Source organism: Larus michahellis, chromosome 7, assembly GCF_964199755.1.
Source record: "Larus michahellis chromosome 7, bLarMic1.1, whole genome shotgun sequence".
Lineage (NCBI taxonomy): Eukaryota > Metazoa > Chordata > Aves > Charadriiformes > Laridae > Larus > Larus michahellis.
The window spans coordinates 6,457,460-6,477,601 of NC_133902.1; the positions used below are offsets into that span (position 1 = coordinate 6,457,460).

General features: G+C 42.7%; 1 protein-coding gene across 4 annotated transcripts; it reads right to left on the bottom strand.

Moving 5' to 3' along the window:
• Nucleotides 1-1,924: 1,924 nt before the first annotated feature.
• Nucleotides 1,925-20,046, bottom strand: TUBD1 (tubulin delta 1). Of its 4 annotated transcripts, XM_074594270.1 has the most exons (12): nt 19,949-20,046; nt 18,484-18,678; nt 17,729-17,876; nt 17,080-17,296; nt 16,302-16,533; nt 15,332-15,496; nt 14,496-14,636; nt 13,773-13,956; nt 12,588-12,766; nt 10,841-10,982; nt 5,118-5,263; nt 1,925-2,518 (listed from the first exon to the last, which is right to left on the bottom strand). In XM_074594270.1, the coding sequence occupies exons 2-9, from the start codon at nt 18,653-18,655 to the stop codon at nt 12,664-12,666; spliced, it is 1,362 nt and encodes a 453-aa protein (XP_074450371.1). In that variant the 5' UTR covers nt 18,656-18,678; nt 19,949-20,046; the 3' UTR covers nt 1,925-2,518; nt 5,118-5,263; nt 10,841-10,982; nt 12,588-12,663. The 4 variants fall into 4 exon arrangements, with proteins under 4 accessions (XP_074450371.1, XP_074450369.1, XP_074450367.1 ...); XM_074594268.1 differs by having other exon boundaries at nt 1,925-5,263; XM_074594266.1 differs by having other exon boundaries at nt 1,925-5,263; nt 12,027-12,766.
• Nucleotides 20,047-20,142: the final 96 nt, after the last annotated feature.

Below are 20,142 nucleotides of genomic sequence, written 5' to 3' on the forward strand. Positions count from 1 at the left end.
AGTTAAATAGCTGGTGATATTTCTTATCAAATCCTTCTCAGATGTTTGCCGCTGGTCACGGCACCGTGGGCAGTGAAGAGAGGGGGAGGGAGGAGTAAAGATTTCAGCTGAAAACAGATTTGATGTCAGAGAACCTTAACCGTGGACTTTTGGAGTCAGATAGTTTTAAAGCATTGTTATGAATCGGTGTGTTCCAGTTGTTAATGTACAGGACCAGAACTAATAGTCAAGTGGATCTTTTCCCTCTTTAGTAAGTAGATATCCATTCCACTGCTGCTCTACATTTATTACTACTCTCATAATTTTTGGACTATTACTTTTTATCCTAGGGGTAAGTAACAGGAATTAATTTGGCTTTCAATTAGTGTTATCAAAAGGTGGCAGAGAGTAGGTTAGATGTTGCTCAGGTTGGATTTCTCCGGCATTAGGGCAGGTCTCGAGCCAGGTGTGACAACATGTATTTTGTTCAATCCTGCCTGAGTGTCCTCTTGTGTTGCCAACCGTCGTGACATCTCCATGGCTGTACCATCCTGTCGGATAGCTTATCAGACTGATGTTGACTGTTGGATCTCATGGCAACAACAGTCGGTAGGCTGTCTGACATTTTGGTATCTTTCATCTGACCGTTCCCTCATCCATCTCCAGCTGTTTCCATTGAACATCAGTAGCACCTGAATGTTTTGGGGTTTAGATGGAAGCGAGCGCAGCAGTCGGGCAGTGCCGCAGGCTGCATAAGAAGCATCTTTTTAAAGTTTCGTCTCAGTCATGTGTGAGGTTTGTAATGTTGCTCTTGTAATGCTTCATATATAGCTTTAAGCAACGTTCGGAGGCTTTTTAACAGGCGCTTCTCCCACCAGAGCTGCTGACTAGGTTAAATAGCTGAAAGTCCCTGTGCTGGGAGGCGGTACAGGACAGTTGAAAGCACAAAGGCCATTCAGTTGGATTTTTAAAAGATTAACAGTATTTCTTAAATCCTGGCCCTAACAGCTTGTTCACTTTTTGGCTTAAACACGGTCTTACAATACACATTCAAAAAATCATAGCTCTATTTGATACTTCGCTTGTTTCAGTCTACTAAAACTTTAATCTTGCACCCGTCAGCAGTTCGTAGCTGTTTGTTTCGCTTTTCTCCAGGATACTTGGATTAGTGAAAGCGCTGGTTGCTGCCCTCCCTAGTTCTGGCGGCAGCTGTTTGTCCTCAAATCCACCATTCGCCCGAGGGCCACTGGTATTTACTTCACACAGTTCTGGTCGTGTCGTAAAGCCTTTCATGACAGTAAATGACAGTTATGCCGTGTTGGGGTCCCTGTATGCTGTCAGATTGAAATGAGGAGACTGTAACAATAATTAAAAGGACAAACCCCCTCTTCCTACAGCTTGAGGAAATAAACTACACCTTTCTGAATGCTTTAGTGGCCTCCTCATAATGATGCCTCCTCGCCTACTGAAAAATCACTAGACAAATTGGAAGCTTTCTCCCACTTTTATTTCAATATATGTTTACATACATATTGTGCAAAATAGATCTATCTCTTGTTCTGCAACTCATGTTTGTATGTGTCCGTGGTTCCAATAAGCTGTGCTGCTCTTCTGGAGCTTTCTAACACCATTTAAAGAAGGGACCGGTCATTCCACTTGCTTCAACCTGTTCAGCCGCTGGGAGATTATAAAACTTGGTAAAAGGTAAAATATAATAGAAAAAGTTATGCAAACCTAGTGAGATTTGCAAATGGACAGTTCTGTGTTTGCTTAAATAAACAAACAAATAACAGTTTCCTGGTGTCTATTTCAGCTGGATTGTTTCAATTTCTGTATATTGAGCGTGGTTGTTACGCTGTGAAACATTCTGCCATGAGTGTGAATCCAGAAGGTACATCTGCAGTTGCATTTTGTGGCTTCAAAGAACGACCCAGAGCCTTTAGCATTTCATCTGAAAACGTGTATTTTGCTTCCTTAATCCAGAGTTTCCTTTTGTCATACGTGTTTTCAGTTACACGCTGGAAGCAGTCCATCACCCAGTTTAAAGTGTGTTAGAGAAAAAGCCAAAGTGAGCTCTGCTGCAAGAGGAACAATCTTAGCACAGATCACTGTATTTTTAGCTGATTCTTCTTGTGGTTTAGACACTGAATAAAGTATCTTGCTTTTTTTCTTGGAATTACTGAAAAGCACACGGAAGTAACAGTCCTGGTAACAGCAACTAATGTTTGGTTAAACATCAAAGGTGACTTAGAGGTGGTAGAGATTATTTTTGTTTTAGTCTTGTCATCTGTGGAACACGGCTAAATCTCTGCTCTCACAAGGGCCCTGGAAATAGGAAGCCAAGCAGAAAGTTGGCTGTCTGGGCAGCAATTTGGAGCTGAGGTGGGGTAGGACCACAGCTCATCCTCCTCCGCATTCTCTGCTTGGTTCCTGCCTGACCTGCGCGTTGTCCCTCGCACACGATGTACTCGGAAGGCGGCGTGAGATGTAAGCGCACTGGCTGCCCCTCTCTCCAGGCTGTGCCCCAGCAGGGCAAGAACTGTGTTGATGTGAGCAAAGATTGAAACGGTCACACTGGTCTGTGCCAGGCCGAGCCATGGGACCGGCACAGGCCATGTCGGATCAAATCGTCCAGGTCACACTTCCCTCAGCCCCATCAAAGCCACCAGGACACCTCCTGCTCCCTCTCTCTACTTGTAGTTCCTTACCTCCATCCCAGTGTCACACTGTGTTTCTCGTTAAAGCAGCTCCCTCTGAAATCACCCAGCTGCCTGATCATGCTAAAAGATGCTTGTCATTAATACTTAAAGATGGCTTAATGCTGTTCCAGAAAGTCCTTCCCTGCTGTGCTTTTGGGTTTCATTCCTTAATTTGTGAGAATCAGCCTCCCTCTCACTGCAGGCAGTGCTAATTGCAAGCGCAAATACTGTGGATGTTTCCCTGATTATCAAGGACAAATATAAATATTAGTGAGCAAAATTGATTGCAGGTGTAAAAGTAAGTGGTGGTTGGGTGTGTTCCTTGGAGGTAAAAGCAATGCAGTTTTCTTTGAAGCACATGGTTAAAAAAATACTTTGTAATCAGCGGGTAAAAGGTTGAACGTAATTATATATATAAGGTAATTGAAAATGCTCTTCTGAGATTTAGAATTGAGGGGCTTTTCCTGTAAATGTATGTATTTTATTTTTTGGAGGGGAAGAAGTAAAACCAGTAAGCACTTTGCCCAGCCTTCTCCAGATTGCAGCACGAAGTGGGGTGTGAAGGGGGGAGCTGTGGCCCGGGAGGGCTTCCCGCGGGGCTGGCACCAGGCCTGGGCGCAGGCGGGCTCAGGTGAGGGTTTAATTGGTGGAGCCCATTGCTGTAACCTCTTCAGGAAACCGGGAGTGAAGCAATCGCCTTCCCTGCGAAACACCCTGCTGATGCATTCAGAACTAGGTTGAGGGTAAATATTTGCATATGCTCTTGCAAACTCATTTTTAAAAGGATTATACTGAAAAACTCTTTGAGCCTGCTGTGACTTTCCTAATTCAAGTGTCTGGCTGAGGGCACGAAATGCTAGCATTTATTTCTTTATCCGTTTCATTTTGCTTATTGATGCATCCACTCGGCTTTCATAAAAGGCAGCAAAACACCGTTTTGATAGTGGCGTGAATGGGAGAGGCTGTAACAGCCTGGGTCGGCTGTCAAAAGAGTGAAAGGAGCTGAAATGCAGAAACTGTCATCAAACGTCCAAAAGACGTCTGGCTGTATTGTCTCCCAGGTAAAAGAAAATGGGAAGAGCCCAGCAGTCTGTCATGGGCTTCTTGGTATGTGTCAGGAATTCAGCAAAATGGTATTTTGGTCAAAAAAACCTGATTCTTACTCTGTGCTGAATTTCAAGTGAAGCGGCTGTGGAGCTGTGAAGTCATCCAGCCCGTTCGCCGCCTGGGATGGTCAGTCGTGGTAAAACAAGTTTTGCAAATGTGAACCTGTTAAATGGGCCGAGCTTTGTTTTACTTTGCCTTTAACACTGCCCTTTATTGTGCTAGAAGGTTTCTTTTTATTATTCTTACTTGCTCATGGAATGATTCAAAGAGCATGGACTAGATTAGCATTAAATCAAAGGTCATCTTTCTTTAAACCTCATTTGACTGGTCAGATACGGGTAAGTGTGCTGCATCTTCCGTGTTTCAAGGGAGTTACTCCCAGCTTAATTGTTCTTCTGGTTTCCCAAGAAGCTTAAATGAGTTGCCCAGGCAGCTGGTAATAAGGAAACTCGCTGCTATTTCCTGATGAAAGGCGAGAGATAGGACTTGTCAGCTCGGTGTATTGTTCCCTGCTCTGATAACAGCCGCACCCTGCTCCTGCGGCCTCAGAGACTGCGCTCTCTCCTTGTAAGAAGTGCGAGCTGCTGTCCTGTCTGGTGACTGCTGCGCTCTTCCTGCTTTGGGGGTCCTGCAAGGGAACGGCTGTGTGTTTTAGGACACGTGATTTAAGGCATAATCCACCAGGTTTGGGGTTTTTGTTTTTTTTTAATGCTAGTGTGACAGAGCAGGTCACACGGGTCTGGTTCTGCCTCCCCATAAGAGATGGCTGGAACTTTTTGTTTCCTTGTGGCTTTGGTAGCGTGTCATTTAGCAGATTTTTGCTATATGGAGTGTTGCACTTATCTCAAAAGGTATCTCAGATCTAGGCAAATTCTATGAACTACACCAGAGTGTTCGTTAGCCTGGCTTTAAGCAAGATTGAGACCACAGTTGTGATTGACGGCATCAGTCTGTGGGGAGTCACCTATTACCTCACGTGGGTACCAGTTGATCTGCGTGACATTTCTAAGGTCTAAAGCCTTTTCACTGGCACCGATTTGGCGGAAAATGTCATCGATCTAGCGGAAGGTATCAGCCAGAGCTCTAGGCTACTGAAGCACAGGCACCACCAGAGCCCGGTGCCTGGGGAGGTTAAACTCTGCCTCGAACCATTTGACAGTGTAAAAGATTCTTCAAGAGATTAGATGCATTTCCCAAAGCTTGTTCTATCCGCACGCAGTGACCTTGTAGTACCTCTGTTTTCCTTCCGTGTTGTCAGGAAAGAAACTGGCAGTTCTCTTGCAGAAGCTGCCCCTCAACCACACACATGCTTTGTTCAAGGCTGACACTTACATGCAGAAGTCATGAGTTTTACGGGATTGTGTTTGTCTTTCCTGAGACTGCACGTTTCTTTGGCTCTCTCCATCTGTTGAAAAGGCTTGAAAAACCAGGTTTCTGTGCTCAACATTTCCTTTCTGTCTCTCTGAAAGAAACTGGACCTGCACAAAGAGAAAATACATATTCAGATTTACAACATCATACAAATCTAGCCACGTTCACAAAATCTCTCTGGTCTGTTTAGAAACCAGGCTTCTCTCAGTGCCTCGGTTGCTGCAGCTGTTTTCTGGAGAGCTGTGATATTTAGGATATTTTCATAACAACAGATTTTGTTTCTCCGATTCCTTGATTTTTATGTCTCACCTCAGACCAGGTGAACTCTCGTGACACGGTCACGTGCATCCATGTGTGTTGCGTAAGACTCTAGGTGGGAGCACTAGGAAGAGAGAGACTTTTAAGATGCCTGAAGCTGGTATTTAGTTAAGCTCAAAGTAACGGACGCCAAAAAAAATTTCCAAGCAGTATTTCTGCTAGAGCTGCGCTAATGCAGTTGGTGATTTCATTTCTGTTGCCTCCCTTAACTTCTATATAAACCTGTGGTAAACACTTCTGCATACGCACAGCCACCACATGGCAAATCCCTGCAGCTTTGTGCGTGAACTGAAACGGTTACGGCTGCCCGGGAGGAGCCGGGTGGGTTTAAGTGAGGTTTGGGAATGTGCTGTGCCATCCTTTGGCAAAACACTTCAGGATCACCCTGATTAAGTGAGTGAAGAAAGTGTTTAAGTGTTCTTTGACAGACCTGATCCTGAGAGTCCTGGCTTAAAAGCGTCACTGGTGTCTCTTCTCTCAGTCCTCCTTGTAGCCCTGTCTGGCCTTGGTGTGATTTTTGGCCAAGCTCAGGCCCGCTGACTGGAGTTTTGTTCGGCTCGAACAGGACCTCTGTGTAGTAAAGCAAGTTCAGGTTTCTTTTATAATGTCATTGAAGAATAAGCTCCCCTTTCACAGCATGCGTTAGGTTTGTATCTATTTTTTACATACTACTTCACTGTGAAAACTCTGGCTTTGTGGAGAAGCCTGACTGAATCTTTGTAGAGGAAAATAATGTGAAAACCTGAGTTAATGTCTGCTAGAGAGGGAACGGAAGCTTTCTTCTTGGGAGAAGAGTAGGTAATCGGATTTATGTTCATCAGCTGCCAAATTTATGGTTTTAACTGTTTTATCAGTTACATTAGGTTTCTTCACCAAAATCTGTCCTAGGAAGGAGAAATTGCTAGTTCACAACGTCAAGGAACTACATCAATACAGTCGCTGAGCAGATGAGTGGGAATCAGGTAGTGACACAGGCTGAAGCTGCCCAAAAGTGGAGTGGGGGGGAAATTTCACAGCGTTTTCTTTGCAAGTGGCAGAAATGCCTGAGAGCCAGCGGCGAGCAGTCGCACGTGGAAATATGTATTCTTGAACTCGGTATTGTTCTGAGCCATCTGGAGAGCAGTAGCTCTGAACTATTGCCCAGCTCTCACCATACTTATTGAGGATATTATAATGAACTGCTACAGCCGCCCTTGCCAACCCAGTACAGAGTCAGTATTTTATTACACCTTCAGTGCGTGGGATAAGGCTGCTTTCCATTTGGCTCCTTCGGCGGTGTTCTGCTTACATGCTCCTGTAAATGATCTATTACATATTGGAGGCTGCTGGGCAAAAGTTCAAATTAAATCATGCCATCTGACCACAATTACACCAGTCTCAGGCGACTGAAGTGTATTTTTGTGAGCCTTTAAATAAACATTACGTTGTACATGTAACCAAATATGTACAATAATCATTTTTGCAGAACGCACCCATTTAAATGCAAATACACCATAGAAGATGGTATTTATTTCTCATCACGTATAACTAGTGAGACAAGAGCTGGTAGCTTACTGAAGCTCAAGCAGTGTTTACTCTGTCTTTTTTTGGTATTAACCAGTGGCTTGGCTTAGTTAGTTTCTCTACTTACTGCTCTTACTTTTAAAAGAGGAATCCTGGCCTAGAGAGCGTCCTCATTTTAATTATTTTTCTATCTTATGGTGTGACATTCCGTATTTTAGAAATGTTGCTTTTAAGGCCAGCAGACAAGAAGGTTTCTGCAAGCTGATTCGCACAGATAAGCGGAGGCCTGTGCCTTTGCTTTATACCACTAGACTCTCTTAGAAGTCCCTGTTTAGAATCTCTCAGGCTTGTATGAACCTTGGGATTAAGGCTTAGACTTCTTCCATGGTCTTTATCATGGAACATATTTATACCTCTAAAAATTGCCTTTAAATTTCCTAACGAGCAGGAGCAGCCACTCTAATCTTTTATCTCAGGCTCCCTTCACCTTTGCCAGCGTGCTCCCTCTGGTTGGCAAGAGCATTTGCCTGACCCACCCCGCTCTGTGCAGCTGTTGGCGCTTCTGGGAAAGGGTTAAGCAGGTTCTGCTGATTCACGGAGGTGGGTGACTCATTACCCCACCCGCAGCAGGGGAAGCGGCTGTCTAGAGGGAGAGGATTCATACAATGTGAAATCAGAAGGGACCATTGTGAACTTGGAGTCTGTCTGAAAGAGCCGGAAAGGCTCTACAGTTAAAATGCAGGATTATCAGCTCTACGTCCAGGCGAGTTAAAAGCTGTCTGAGTGTCCAGGCTGTGCTTCTGGAGCGTGGGCAGAGGTGGGGTAGGAAGCCCGAGGCAGGAGGCTTGAGGAGGAAGCCTACGCTGGAATTTGCTGGGTCTGGGCTGCCCTTGAAACCAGTGGAGGAAAGGCAGCAGCTCAGTTCCTTTTGGAAGTTTTTTGTACTATATCAGATCCACAAATCACTCTTCTGTTGACTCTTGTGCAGTTTTTAAAGTGGGGTCCAGCAAAATGCAGACTTCTTTAAAGTACGCTTTGACATCTGAGAGTATTTCCTTTGGGATGTTTGCTCCCTCATTTCATAATATTTATCTACACTAAATTTATTAACAAATGCAGAAGGAAATGAATTATTCATTCAATATCCTTTCGTACCTTAGTGTTTCCCAGTGGTATATCAGCTGGTAATTTGAACGTTACTTCCTTCTTTCTTAGCGATAAAATCCTAGTTGTTGTGGAAACCACAGATTTTTGCCCTTAATCTTGAGCCGTTTCACTTCGGTAAATCTGTGCAGGTAATCCTCTTAAAAACCCCTTCTATTTTTACATTAAGATTCTATCCTTTCTGTACCGGTAGTCAGTCTAACCTTATAAGCAGCAATACGTACCTAAGTCCAAATAAATTGTATCTGTAACTACATTAGTGCCCTGTCACTTGCCAAACAGTTCCTATGTTTAAAGAATTTGTAACAAGTTAATTTTTGTTCCTGGGTTTGTTGTTTGGTTGTTTGGGGGTTTCTGTGGCCAAATAAAAGTTACCCTATTCATTAAGTAAATCTGCTATAGCTGGAGTCCTTGAATCAACTTCCAAGTGAGCTGCACCTGTCTGTTACAAAAAACAATAGCGAGATTCGATGCATTGTTCCCTGGTTTATGGACATCCTGTGGGTAGTTTGCTTATAAAACTGGGTAGGTCAAGGCCACGGATGCTGTTGTCCCTGCCTCGGTGAGCGATTGGCTTGTGCTGACCTTTGATCTACCTCATTCATTTTAATTTCTAATGCAATCAAGGCCCTCTGCCAGGCTCAGACTATTTACAGAATTAATTTTCTCAATAAAATAGAAAACGACTACTCCGCCTTCTAATATAATTGTAGATGATGAAAATGTGGTAATAGCTATTCACTTCCTGCCACTTTGACCTTCTCCTCTCCACATCCTGGGGAAAAAATAGAGGAATCCAGCCATAGATCAAAAAAAATGAAGGCTTAGTTTGGGAAAGGGTGTGAGAATTTCAGAACTGAGGTCAGCCGTGAAAAACACTAACAGGAAGAAAGCTAGAGATGGCTAAAACAATTCCTGTCAATCTCTTCTCCAGAGCAACGAAAGGGATTACAACAGGTAATACAACAGTTACACTTTTGGTTTCACCTCCGGTTTTGGGGTTTTTTTTGCAGTTTTGAGGAATCTGTGTTGTCAAAATTGGGCTGATGGGCGTGATCCTCTATTGCTGCTTTGAAAAACTTTGTTTTCCCATGGAAGTAGGAGTGTTTCCCTGAATCCTAACTGTGAACAAGTTCTTGTAGAAGTAGCCTTGTTTAAGCATAATGCGCCCGTTGGCCTAGCTCTGTCTTTGAGCTGCAGAATCTTTCCTCTCTGTTTTCGTATGTTATAACTAGAGATTAAATAAGGACACTTTTATTTTTTGCTTTGGGGTTATACATGTTAGCTGTGTGCTGTGTTTCCTGACGTGGCCCAAATTCTGCCATCAAATGTAAACAAACAAACCCCCCAAATATCCTGCTCCATTAACTAAAAGTGACACAAGCCATAAATAATAAATGTACTTATGAAGAATGGATAAATGGGTCTATGTCATTCGTAGGTGCAATAAGCGCCTGCTGTACTTGCTTCCTGATCAGAATTTTAAATACATAGAGATAACATAAGGTTATTTCTGCAATAAAGTTACTTATTGATGTAGCAGTACAATAACCCATTGCTTTCTTCCTTGTTTCTGAGAGGGCTTACCTGTCCTTAGCTTTTTAAAAATCTCTTTTACCTGTCCTGTGGAACAATGAGGAAGAGTATGCATTCCTGGGACTTGGTCATTTTTTCAGGCAAGGAGTTACGTATTCTCATTTCTGATACTGGAAATTCTGAGTCTGATATCTGTTGAAAACACTAGGGAAAATTATTTATATGTTGCTAAACATCCTGTGCCTTTTTGAGGAGGGAGAACCTCACCATACTGTCTCCTCTCCTGACCCTTTGTTCCTTGCAAACTTGAATTGCCTGGGCTGTTTATCTTAATTTCTTGTGCAATCTTTCCTCCAGTTTCTGCTGTGAAAATACCCAAGTTAAAGACAATGGTCGAAACTGAGAAAAACACACCACCAGAAAAGCCCTTTTGATCAGAACAGTCCCCCAGCTCTGAGCTGCCAGGAAGTGATTTCGTGAAAAAAAGATTAAATACCACAAATAATATTCTATAACAAAAGTTACGTGTAGTTTTGAACTTCCAAACAACTCCAGTTTTGCTGAGCAGTATTGAAGTATGTCTGGATAGTTGCACTATGATTATTGTGTCTTCTCCTTTTGAGAGCGAGTTCCTAAAACAGGAATTAGAGCAGCTGAGTAAAATCAGAAAGCAAACCAGAGCGAGCTGTTGGATTATGTACTGTGGTTTGCAAGAAGAATATTGTCAAAATGTTTTGTCGTAAATGTCAAGTGATTTTTTTATATGAAAAGTTATTGGGTATATTTATCCTATCTGCTTTTTCCTCTTTGCCTTCCTTCTTGTGTTTTCCCCACCCACCCTACAAATGAGTCGCGTTCCCCTCTATATTTAATTATTTAGCTATTGAATTGAGGCACTAATATAGCTCTTAATTTACACAAGTAATTTTTCTGTGTGAACTAGGACCAGACTCGACTCTAAAGTGTGCTGAAGGTTGTCCTACTACTAATGGGCACTTGAAACTTATTTTTGTTTGTTTGGAAGACATGAGAGACTAACATTGCTGCCCCATAAGCTACCGTGACATTTATCAGAAGCCACTGTGCACGGACACAACCGTGCCGGAGAACAGCTATTACTGTAAGTGGATTTGATCAATTGTGAACTGAGCCCAACTACTTACTTATTTTCTTCAGATTCAATTGTACAGTTACTTGAATCTTGTCAAGAAGTCTGTCTGCTATTCCAGGTGTCGTGTGCCAGAGCTGCTTTGAGAACAGGCTCTCGGGGAGGTGGGGGAGGATTTTAGTTCTTCTGTACCAGACCTGAAGAAAAGCGAGGAGGTAAATGAAACCAGGAAAGGAAATAAAAGTAATACAGAGTGTCTGCTGTGCTCTACCTGAAGCCTGGCAGAATTACAAGGTCACTTCTGCATCTACCACTGTGTTAATTCATTAAAGATTCAAAATCTAAATCAGAATTTCTAACAGGGCAAGATTTCTATGTCGGCATCGTTAGCCATATTGCAAACCTCTTTAACAGACTCGGCATCTTCCTATGCGTGCGCTCATCTTTTAGTTAAAAGCTCAGAAGCCTGGCATGAAACAGCACTAAAACCTAAAGGGAAGCTGTGAGATTTGCTCACTTGTCAAGGGAAAAGTCCTCGAGACGGATTTTTTTAAACTTTTATGCCTATATAATAGTAAGTGGGATTATTTCTGTAAGAGAACAGTGTCGCATGGTTGGCGGGGGGGAGAATGGGAAGAATTCCAAAAGCTCTCCCTACCATTAAGTGAAAAGCTAACAGAGGCAGAAGAAAGCTCGGTGTTACAACATACTCCTTAATCCTGCTGTACTCTTACTTTGTAAGCACCCAGCCTGTGCCCCCACAGCCATGGCGATCGCCGCCTCCTGTCAGGCTGGTGCAGCTGGGTGCTTGCAGGCTGCAGCTTCACAGGGGCACCACCTTGTGGTCGTGGTAAAATTTGTGCCAAAAAGAGCCCATTTCTTAAATCAGCTTTTGAAATTATAGTCTAACAGATTGACATTATATTACATTACGGGCTCTTACACCTGAAATCTACCCCCAGTTCTCCTCCCAAATATGCTTAAATAAATTAAAAGTTAATTAAAAAAACCTACATGCTTCTAACTTACAGGAAGAAGAGCAAGAGTTGCAGCTTTGCTTAAACCCATAGTTTGCCTCTAACAAATAGCCGAGAGCTCTGATGTGCTAAGGGGGTGTTTCTTTTCAAGTGGTAGGTAACACCACTTGAAAACATGGCATGGGGAAATGGCCAGAAGAGCATTCATTCATTATAATCTCTCGTATAACTTGAGGGTGACAGGAAAATTAAGAACTCTCATACCTTTTTTTTTAAAAGATGGTTCAAAACTTCCCCTATTTTGTCAAGGTTAAGGTCCTTAAAATAGAATTTAAGTCTTACTTTGCTTTAAAGGAAGAGGTGACACACTATTGTATCTTGAAGGATACCCAAACGGAGTTTGGATTAATAATTCTGATACTGTGCATTTTTATCAATATTGAAGCATTCTTAGGACGAAGAGTTATCATGAAAAATTGAAATTGGAGGATCGTGAATGCCTTACTACTGTAGTCAAGCACATGTTTCATTTTTATCAGACATTAGCTCATGATAGTTTAGAAGCGGAGAGTTTAGCCTGGAGAAAAAAATCCTTCTGTGTAGACATTCTTCATGAAAAATACCGAAGTGCCAAAAATGTTCAAAGACTTTGCTACAGTACATAGCAGAAGTATTGGAAAATAGCTATTTATTAGATATAATAAAGACAAGTAATACCTGCTCATATGAATATATTCAGTTCTGATTCAGTTCTTACTATTCTAACACAGGCAGACACACTGCTTACAAGACTGAAAAATAGCTACAGTCCAGTAATTCATATACTTTGGGAAGTCGATGGATGGTTTTCCAGTGCTGGCTTCTTTCGGGGAAGCTCTATTTCAGACCATTTCAAAAAAAATCAAAGGACGGTGTAACTGGAGATAACTTGTTCCAGAGCTGTGAAGCTGTCCAGGAAATCTTCCTCTTCGATCCCGAATTTGGTGTACTGGTGAATATAGGCTCTGTGTGTTGAAGTCACAGTAGGAATACGGGGAAGACATTAGAAATCAGTGAAGAATCTGACACTTGAAATCAGATTGTACAGCTATTGCAAAAACTTAAAATGAAGATTGATTTCCACCCGATAATCGTGCTGGTTAGTTTCTACTGTACCCTCTCAAACTCATTTTGTAATTAATACTTATTGGTAAGTCTTGACTTGTTTCTAATAGCTTTTATAACTTTGCGTATTGTTTAAGGAAACAAAATTGCAGCTAACAAAATTGGGCTGACCAGGAAATGGAAGGAGAAGTGAATATTAAATGAGAAAAGTAATGCAAGGCCTAAACCTGTGTGTGCAGGACAGGTTGCTTCTCATCACTGGTGTTTTTGTAACAGCTGGTAAAACCAGGAGCACAGCTAGTGGCAGCAGTTTTCCTCTTTTGGCTTTTAATTGCAGAATTCCTGTGCCAGAAACTCGTGTGTAGCAGACATCTGCTGTGACACGCAGTACCCTTGGCTTCACGATGATCAAAGTAAAAAGGCAATTCTTTTCTAGATTTCTTGGTTCTACTGAAAAATGGAACTAATAGCATGGGAGCCTTAGTAAACACACAGATCCCGTAAACCCTTTTGAACTGAGTAAGGAACTTGTTTCCTGGACTGTGCAGCATGTCTGTACACAATTTAGAAACTACATGATCAGTAAAAGAGTTTCTATGTGTTATTTTTAGAATGGTCACATCGGAATGCACTGAATTTGTGGAGTTTTAGTACAGAGAAAATAGTCAAACTGACAGCACTAGAATATGTGGTCTCACTTATCCACAGAACATAAGCACTGCTCTGTGTTCCTCACCCTGTCATCATGTTCCAAGCATAAGAATGTTTCCACTAAAGTGTGGGAACACTCTGATGCTTATTCACCGTTGCATTGCTGAAAGAGCGGGCTGTATTTACAATGATTTTGCTACCGCTGAAGATAACGGCAGTTATTAGTGAAGCATCAGCATAATTATTTTCACTTACTTGGATGCAAACATATTCCAAGCTTTTCCTACAACATTATCAAGAGGTTTCAGCAGGAACTGGCTGTTGCTGACCAAAGTAGCAGACTTTTCGTACTTGTTAAATGCTCTTGGTGTTTTCCACGCCTTAAAAGCGTCCTGAGGGCTTAGCCATGATGTGTATAATGAGGGATCTCGGAAACTTCCTGTAGCAGAAATAAGACAGCCCTTTTGACAAATGTAAAGGTACAAGCTCCTACATCTTGATCTCAGTAGTCCTGTGTGACCTAATAAATGCTTGGCAGGTCAATTCAGGCCTTGAAAAAAGTCTGCAGAGTGGTCAGCCTGTTTAAAATATAACTGTTTTAAACAGATTCACTAGATTACCTAGAAGCATGCCCTTCTATCAGTACTTTGTCCGTAAGCTATGCTCGTCATTCCAGAGGCGGCTAAATATACTTTCAGACAATATAGCCAAGAATCCTATCTTATCTGCGGACTTCAGTCTCTTCCTCCTTCTCTGAAGTGCTTCAGGAAACACAGAAGTCTGGGTTGTAAATATAGCAGCCCTAAGCAATTAGACAACGTGGCCTCGGACATTAAAATGTTTCTAGAGGGAATATTGACTTTAGTAGTCAAATATACAGCCTTGTGGGGTTTTTCCCACTTTCATCAGATATGGTTGCAAAGAAATCAGTGAGATGTGAAACAAGACTCACTGAGGCTCTGTGGTTTTCCTTCTTACCTAAGTCTACGCTATGCGTATCTTTTCCTCGCAGGATAACCAGGTTGGCAATGGAAGTATTGAAATGCGGCGGCTTGTCTGTGGAATGACTGGAGGGGATGGAGGAGCCCAGACGTGGTGGTCTTACTTGCCAATCAATACCTACGAGATTTTGGCAAAAAAAAGATATAAAAGAAAGTTAGTGTTTCATGAAATACAGATTCAGACTAGCTGAAGAGTCAGATGGTAATTAAGCCTAAACTGAGATTATATTAGGGTTTGCAGCTTCTGCCCATTAGTTAAGCAGCAATTACACAGTTCTTAGAGAAAAACAGTGCTAATCCAGTAGTATTTGCCTGGTAGTCACTAGTCTTACCAGAGAAAATGGGTACTCGTTTCTATTCTTAGTAATCTGCCAGCCCATTCTTTGCATAACTGGAAGCTATACTGAATTCCCCATGTAAATGATACGGGAGAGCTAAGCATGCTTTCAATTAGTAGAAGGCATATAAAGAAAAAACATAGCACAACTAACTATTCAAGGAATGTTCCAAATAAATCATGTAAATTAAGTGCATGGACAAAACCTGTTTGTTTTGCGTATTTTTCAATAGTTATAATTAACTGAGATGTCTGGGAGCAAAAACGGGAGCAAGCCAGGAGCTGCTGTGGCAGCTGAGTGAATAGTTCAAGGAGCAGCTGGGTATGTAGAGGCAAATTCCTGCTGTCTGAGGGCAGCAGCTCATTTATGGGCTAAAGCTAATCAGTGAGCTCCACAAAACAGTGAGCTTTATTTCATCTGTAAAAAGAAATGCTTAAATAGCGATGGATGCTGAAGATGAGTGAATGCTTTTTACCTTCCTCCATTTTAGCATTAGCAATGAGCATCTGCCTTAAATGTTTGATGAGTCCAGGCCAACTGAATGTGCTGTAAGCGAGGGAGTTTTCAGGCATCTGAGGTATGTTACGAAGACCCAGCATCTTGAATTCTGGATGTGGAACTAACGTCTCCATTAAGTCTCCTGAAAGAAGAAACGAACAGCTGCTCATGTTTGACAAAAATATCGCATAGGCTAGCTAAACTAGGAGGAGAGAGTGAGGAATTTTACCAAGATCTAGCAATTTAAGGTAATAAACAAAGCAGGATATATAAAGTTTTAATCTGACAAATACATGGACGCATATCAGACAAAGCAGTTCAAACTTGCTAGGTACTACTAAGTTTTACAGAAGCACGTTAGCAGCTCTTGTTTTACAGTTCAGACTCATCTTGGTTTACAGCCTGGCTCTGAACCTCAAAGACCCTACACGCTGCCAAAGAGATTGACAGACAGATGTGAAAGTTTAATTTTACCAGCAAAACCCTTGGCAATACGGATCACTTCTCTAATCCCTTAAAGATACAGCCTGTTGCTTGTCTCTACCAAGTTGTATGCTAGCCTGTCTTCTGCCTGAGCAAAACACAGAACTGGCATTTTATACAAACTTCTAAGCCAACGTGAAATGTAAAACTCAGTCCCAAATTACTGTCCTGCACAAATTTCCTCTGAAATGTAAATAGGTATGAGGGTGTCTGTAGGCACTTGAAAAAGGAGAAACCGGGTTCTTTTGGTAAAGAATGAAACTAGAAGCTGGGGAATCTATTTTTGACTCCGCTACAAAATTGGAACTGCAATTCTAATTTAGTCTTTTGCTTCACTCTTCCTATCTTAAAACTTGTGATGTGTCCGAATACTTAAGTAAGGAGACCGAAGAACTTAAATTCACAACATGAAATAATTACAGAAATATGTGTGAGAATGCATTAGGCAGCTTATAGTTTGATACCTAATGGGTTTCTGCTATAGTGTAAGCCACTTTCTGCTGTGTAAGTGGGCTGGAAAACGCTCCCCAGCTGATGTGCAATGACTTGATTTACATCCCTGAAGGAGATCTGTTTAATATTCATCAGCTGAGCGCAGATCTTGTGGATGACATCATTTTCATGAACAAGAAGGGCATCTGATGACTGGTACAGATGTGACAGAGTCAGAACAGAGTTGTAGTTTTGAACAATGACCTGGAAAAAAACAAACAAACAAAAAATACACACAAATGAGAATGAAACAACTTAATGTCTTTCTAGCTTATAATCCTCTGGCAACTGTCATTTCCTCAGTTATGATTTAGAAAGTGATTCATTTTATGTGCCGAAGTGCAGAATGAGGTCAGGAGCTAGCAGAGTTTTTTCGTGGAAAGAGAGAAAGACCTCCGAAAATCACGTTCTTCTTCTCAGTTCATACAAACATGCCAGAATAAAATATCTGGGAACTGATTATAATGCTGAGATACTATCATAACGGGAGATTGCCAGTTACCTAATAGAGCTTCTCATGAAACTGCATTATATTTTAGCACTTCTATTATCCAGAATATTTTTTTTTGTAAAAACAAATACCAAATATTAGGCTAACACTTCATTAACTCTGTTACCTTCTGTCACGTTGAACTTCTGAAAAGTAAAACGTACCTCTTTTCTAGTTTATTTCAGTTGCAGATATTTTATGTTTAAAAGTATACAGTGATTATAAACTTGTAGAGTATCTCTGGGAAATATGACATTCACCTCACCAGTGCCGTAGGGCCAGATAACATGGTTTAGTATAAATGAGGTTGGAAAAGCATCTCTTAAACACTGGGTCACAAATGCTCCCAAGCCAGATCCTGTACCACCAGCCATGCTCATTATTGTGAAAAATCCACCGAGTCGATCACATTTCTCTGCTTCTTTTTGTACCAGATTCATTATTACTTCTTTGTGTCTAGGCCCGTGAACAGAATAACTGTTGAATAAAAGATGAAACAGCGAAACATGGCGGGTTATGTCAAAATAAAAGCGGTAAGGTGAAACTATTCATAAAGGATACTTTCCTTATTATTATTTATATAACCTGGCATTATGTCACCTATTCTATCTACAGTGAATAATCCTCAGCTGTGACAACAGCTGTTTATAAACTGTGCTTACTGTTTTCTATTCTTACATCAAATATATTCACTCTATTCTAAAATGTTATATTCTCACTGTAAATACAAATTTCACCTTGCAGTTGAGAAATTGCACTGCTCTACATATTGCTGTTCTAACTTAAAAATAGAGTTAATGTTACATGCTCTGTACCTCACACAGCTGCAAGAATACTGTTCCTAGAGAGTCTAGACAGCTCATTAGCCTCTACAGTTCACTTAGTGAAGGTTGAAACAATTGTTCATACCCATTTGCCCAGTTGTTCCCAGACCCTTGCTTCTGACAGAAGTGCGACCGATCATCGTATTTCCAGTAGCGAGACCTGGCGGCTATTGATAAGGTTTGGCTGATGACTTTCGGTTCCATGTCAACCAGCACAGCTCGGGCAACAGGTACTGGATAGGAAGAAAAACAAAACTAAGAATAATGTGCCGATATTACAACTTTTTTACGTAAAACGGACAGACTTGCACCATGGCCCAGATTGTATTCCTCCCACCCACACAAGCCAAACTATTAATGGGGCGGTACAGACAGGTACAGAAAGGAGGACTTGGCAATGCCCCGGATTTCTGGAGAACCATCGACTGCTCCAAAGACAAATCTGAACTCGGAGACCACACATCTTTCAGGAAAGAAACCACTTAATATGTTTTGTAACCCCAGATTCACATAGTCTGGGTCCTACTTTGTGGTATGATCTATCTACAGTAGAAAATACAGGTGTTTGGAAGGAAAGATTAGATCTGCATGTGTGCTCAGTTTCCAGCTGCGTTACTGGCAGACTTTGCCCTGTGGTTTTAGATGTGTTACTGCGCTGATTGTGCTTCCACAGTTGTTAGCAATGTTGTGAAGGCAGAGGGTTCTGACAGTTCAAGACTGAAGGTAAAACTCGTTCTTCAACGGAAGGTGAAAAAATTTTATTATTTCTGTACTCTTAACTGCATTAGGGTATTAACTGTGTTAGACCCTCTGTGGGAAACAAACGCTTAAATGCTGTACCTTCAGATTCCTCCTCACTGAAAAAACGTTCTTTGCAAGCATCGTGGTAGGATTCATTCTCCTTCTTGGAACACAACCCATGTGTGCCATGGACATCACTGCAGATAGCATTAAACACCTCATGGCCAATCTGATTGCCACACTGACCAAGCTGGACTGTGACTATTGACATTCTTATTCACTTTGTATTTAAGCCTAAAAAAAAAAAAAAGTATGTCTTTAGTAACTGTGGAAAAGAGAGGGGGGAAAAAAGTTCCGATTAGTAGGTTTCCGAGCAGTTTTGCAATGTTTCTGAACCTCTAGTGAGAAGGAAAAGGCCAGTGGCTTCAACCAGTGGCTATTTCTGGGGAAAAATGCACTTTCAGCACTTTCTCCTGAATGTCAGAAGAATGCAGATGGCAGTTTATAGGAAATCAGTCTGTTTATTGTTGCTATCTGTCTGAACGGGCTGAAACCAACCATACAGCAAGTAAAGTCTTTGCTTTCTTACTTTTGCTTAGTAACACAGGATAGAAATAAGTAACTACAACTCCAAGAAAGTTACAGGATTAGGCTGTAAAAGCCTAACAAGCAAGGACCGTGTGCCTCTAGAAATGTGAAGCCTGTTCAGAAATCTATCTGATTTCCAGTCCTATACTGTGACGAGTCTGATGCTAAAATCTGTTGAGGTTACAAAAGGATTCTCTAGAGTGTTCCCCATGCTTCCACCACAGACGACAAAGGTTTTGACTCAGTACCATGTCAGTTGACGTTTTTCCCCACTCAGCATTTTGCAGTAGCTCTGGTTTCCCACTTTTCTATTCTCCTTTCGTGGAAACAAGGTCGATTTTTTTACCTCACTTCATTATTCTGCTATTTTTCATTATCATCCCGGCTGTGCCGGAGCACTTCTGTACCAGCATTCTTTGGGTAACTGCCAGCGCCTGGAACTTGATCCTGCTGCATTTTGCAGGCAGGTATGTGCTATTTTTGATTCCTGTGCTCAATTTCAGCGCTGCTGCCAGCCTGCGTGTTACAGCAAGGGCCAGTTATTCCTCACAGCAAAAAAAGCAAAAAATAAACCTGTGAATGATTTTCAGAAAAGGCTCGTGTCCAACCCACGCGTGTGACAGTGGCCTTCCCGGTGCGCCCTGCGCCCGTCAGCCGGGGCAGGCCGCTGTCGCTTGCGCCCTCCTCTCTGGAGCCGCCCGCGCGGGGACACCCGCTCGGACTCCACCGTGCTGACAGGTCGCCACCCGGCGACCTCCCGCCCACCCTCGGGGGCCGCCATGTTCCCGAGGGTTGCCCGCCACCCGGCCCTCACGTCCCTCGGCCGCCTCGCCCTCTTCCAGAGCCCTTCTCCTCGCCAGCCCGCTCCCGCCCGGGCCTCCCCGCCTCTCCGGGTGCCCTCCCGGGTGCACTCCCCGCCCGGGCAGCGCCGGCCGCCCACAGCCCCGCTATCCGCCGGCCTCTCCTCAGGGCTGACCTCGGCGGCGCCCGCGGCGCATGCGCAGCCACCCGGCTCCGCGATGGCCTTCCCCGCCGGTCCGGATCCGGACGCGCCTTCGAACGACCCGCTTCGCGCATGCTCAGAGGGACTCCGGGCAGGCCGGGTGCCAGGGTCCGTCCTGCCGGCTTCATGCGGAGTTCTGCGCATGCTCCGCCTCAGCGGCTTCGCTG

Coding starts and splice junctions, on each gene's coding strand:
- TUBD1 (XM_074594270.1), bottom strand. CDS start 18,655: ATGTCAATAGTCACAGTCCAGCTTGGTCAGTGTGGCAATCAGATTGGC. Junction 17,877..18,483: donor CAGTGAGGAGGAATCTGAAG/GTACAGCATTTA, acceptor CTTCCTATCCAG/TACCTGTTGCCCGAGCTGTG. Junction 17,297..17,728: donor GGGAACAACTGGGCAAATGG/GTATGAACAATT, acceptor TTTATTCAACAG/TTATTCTGTTCACGGGCCTA.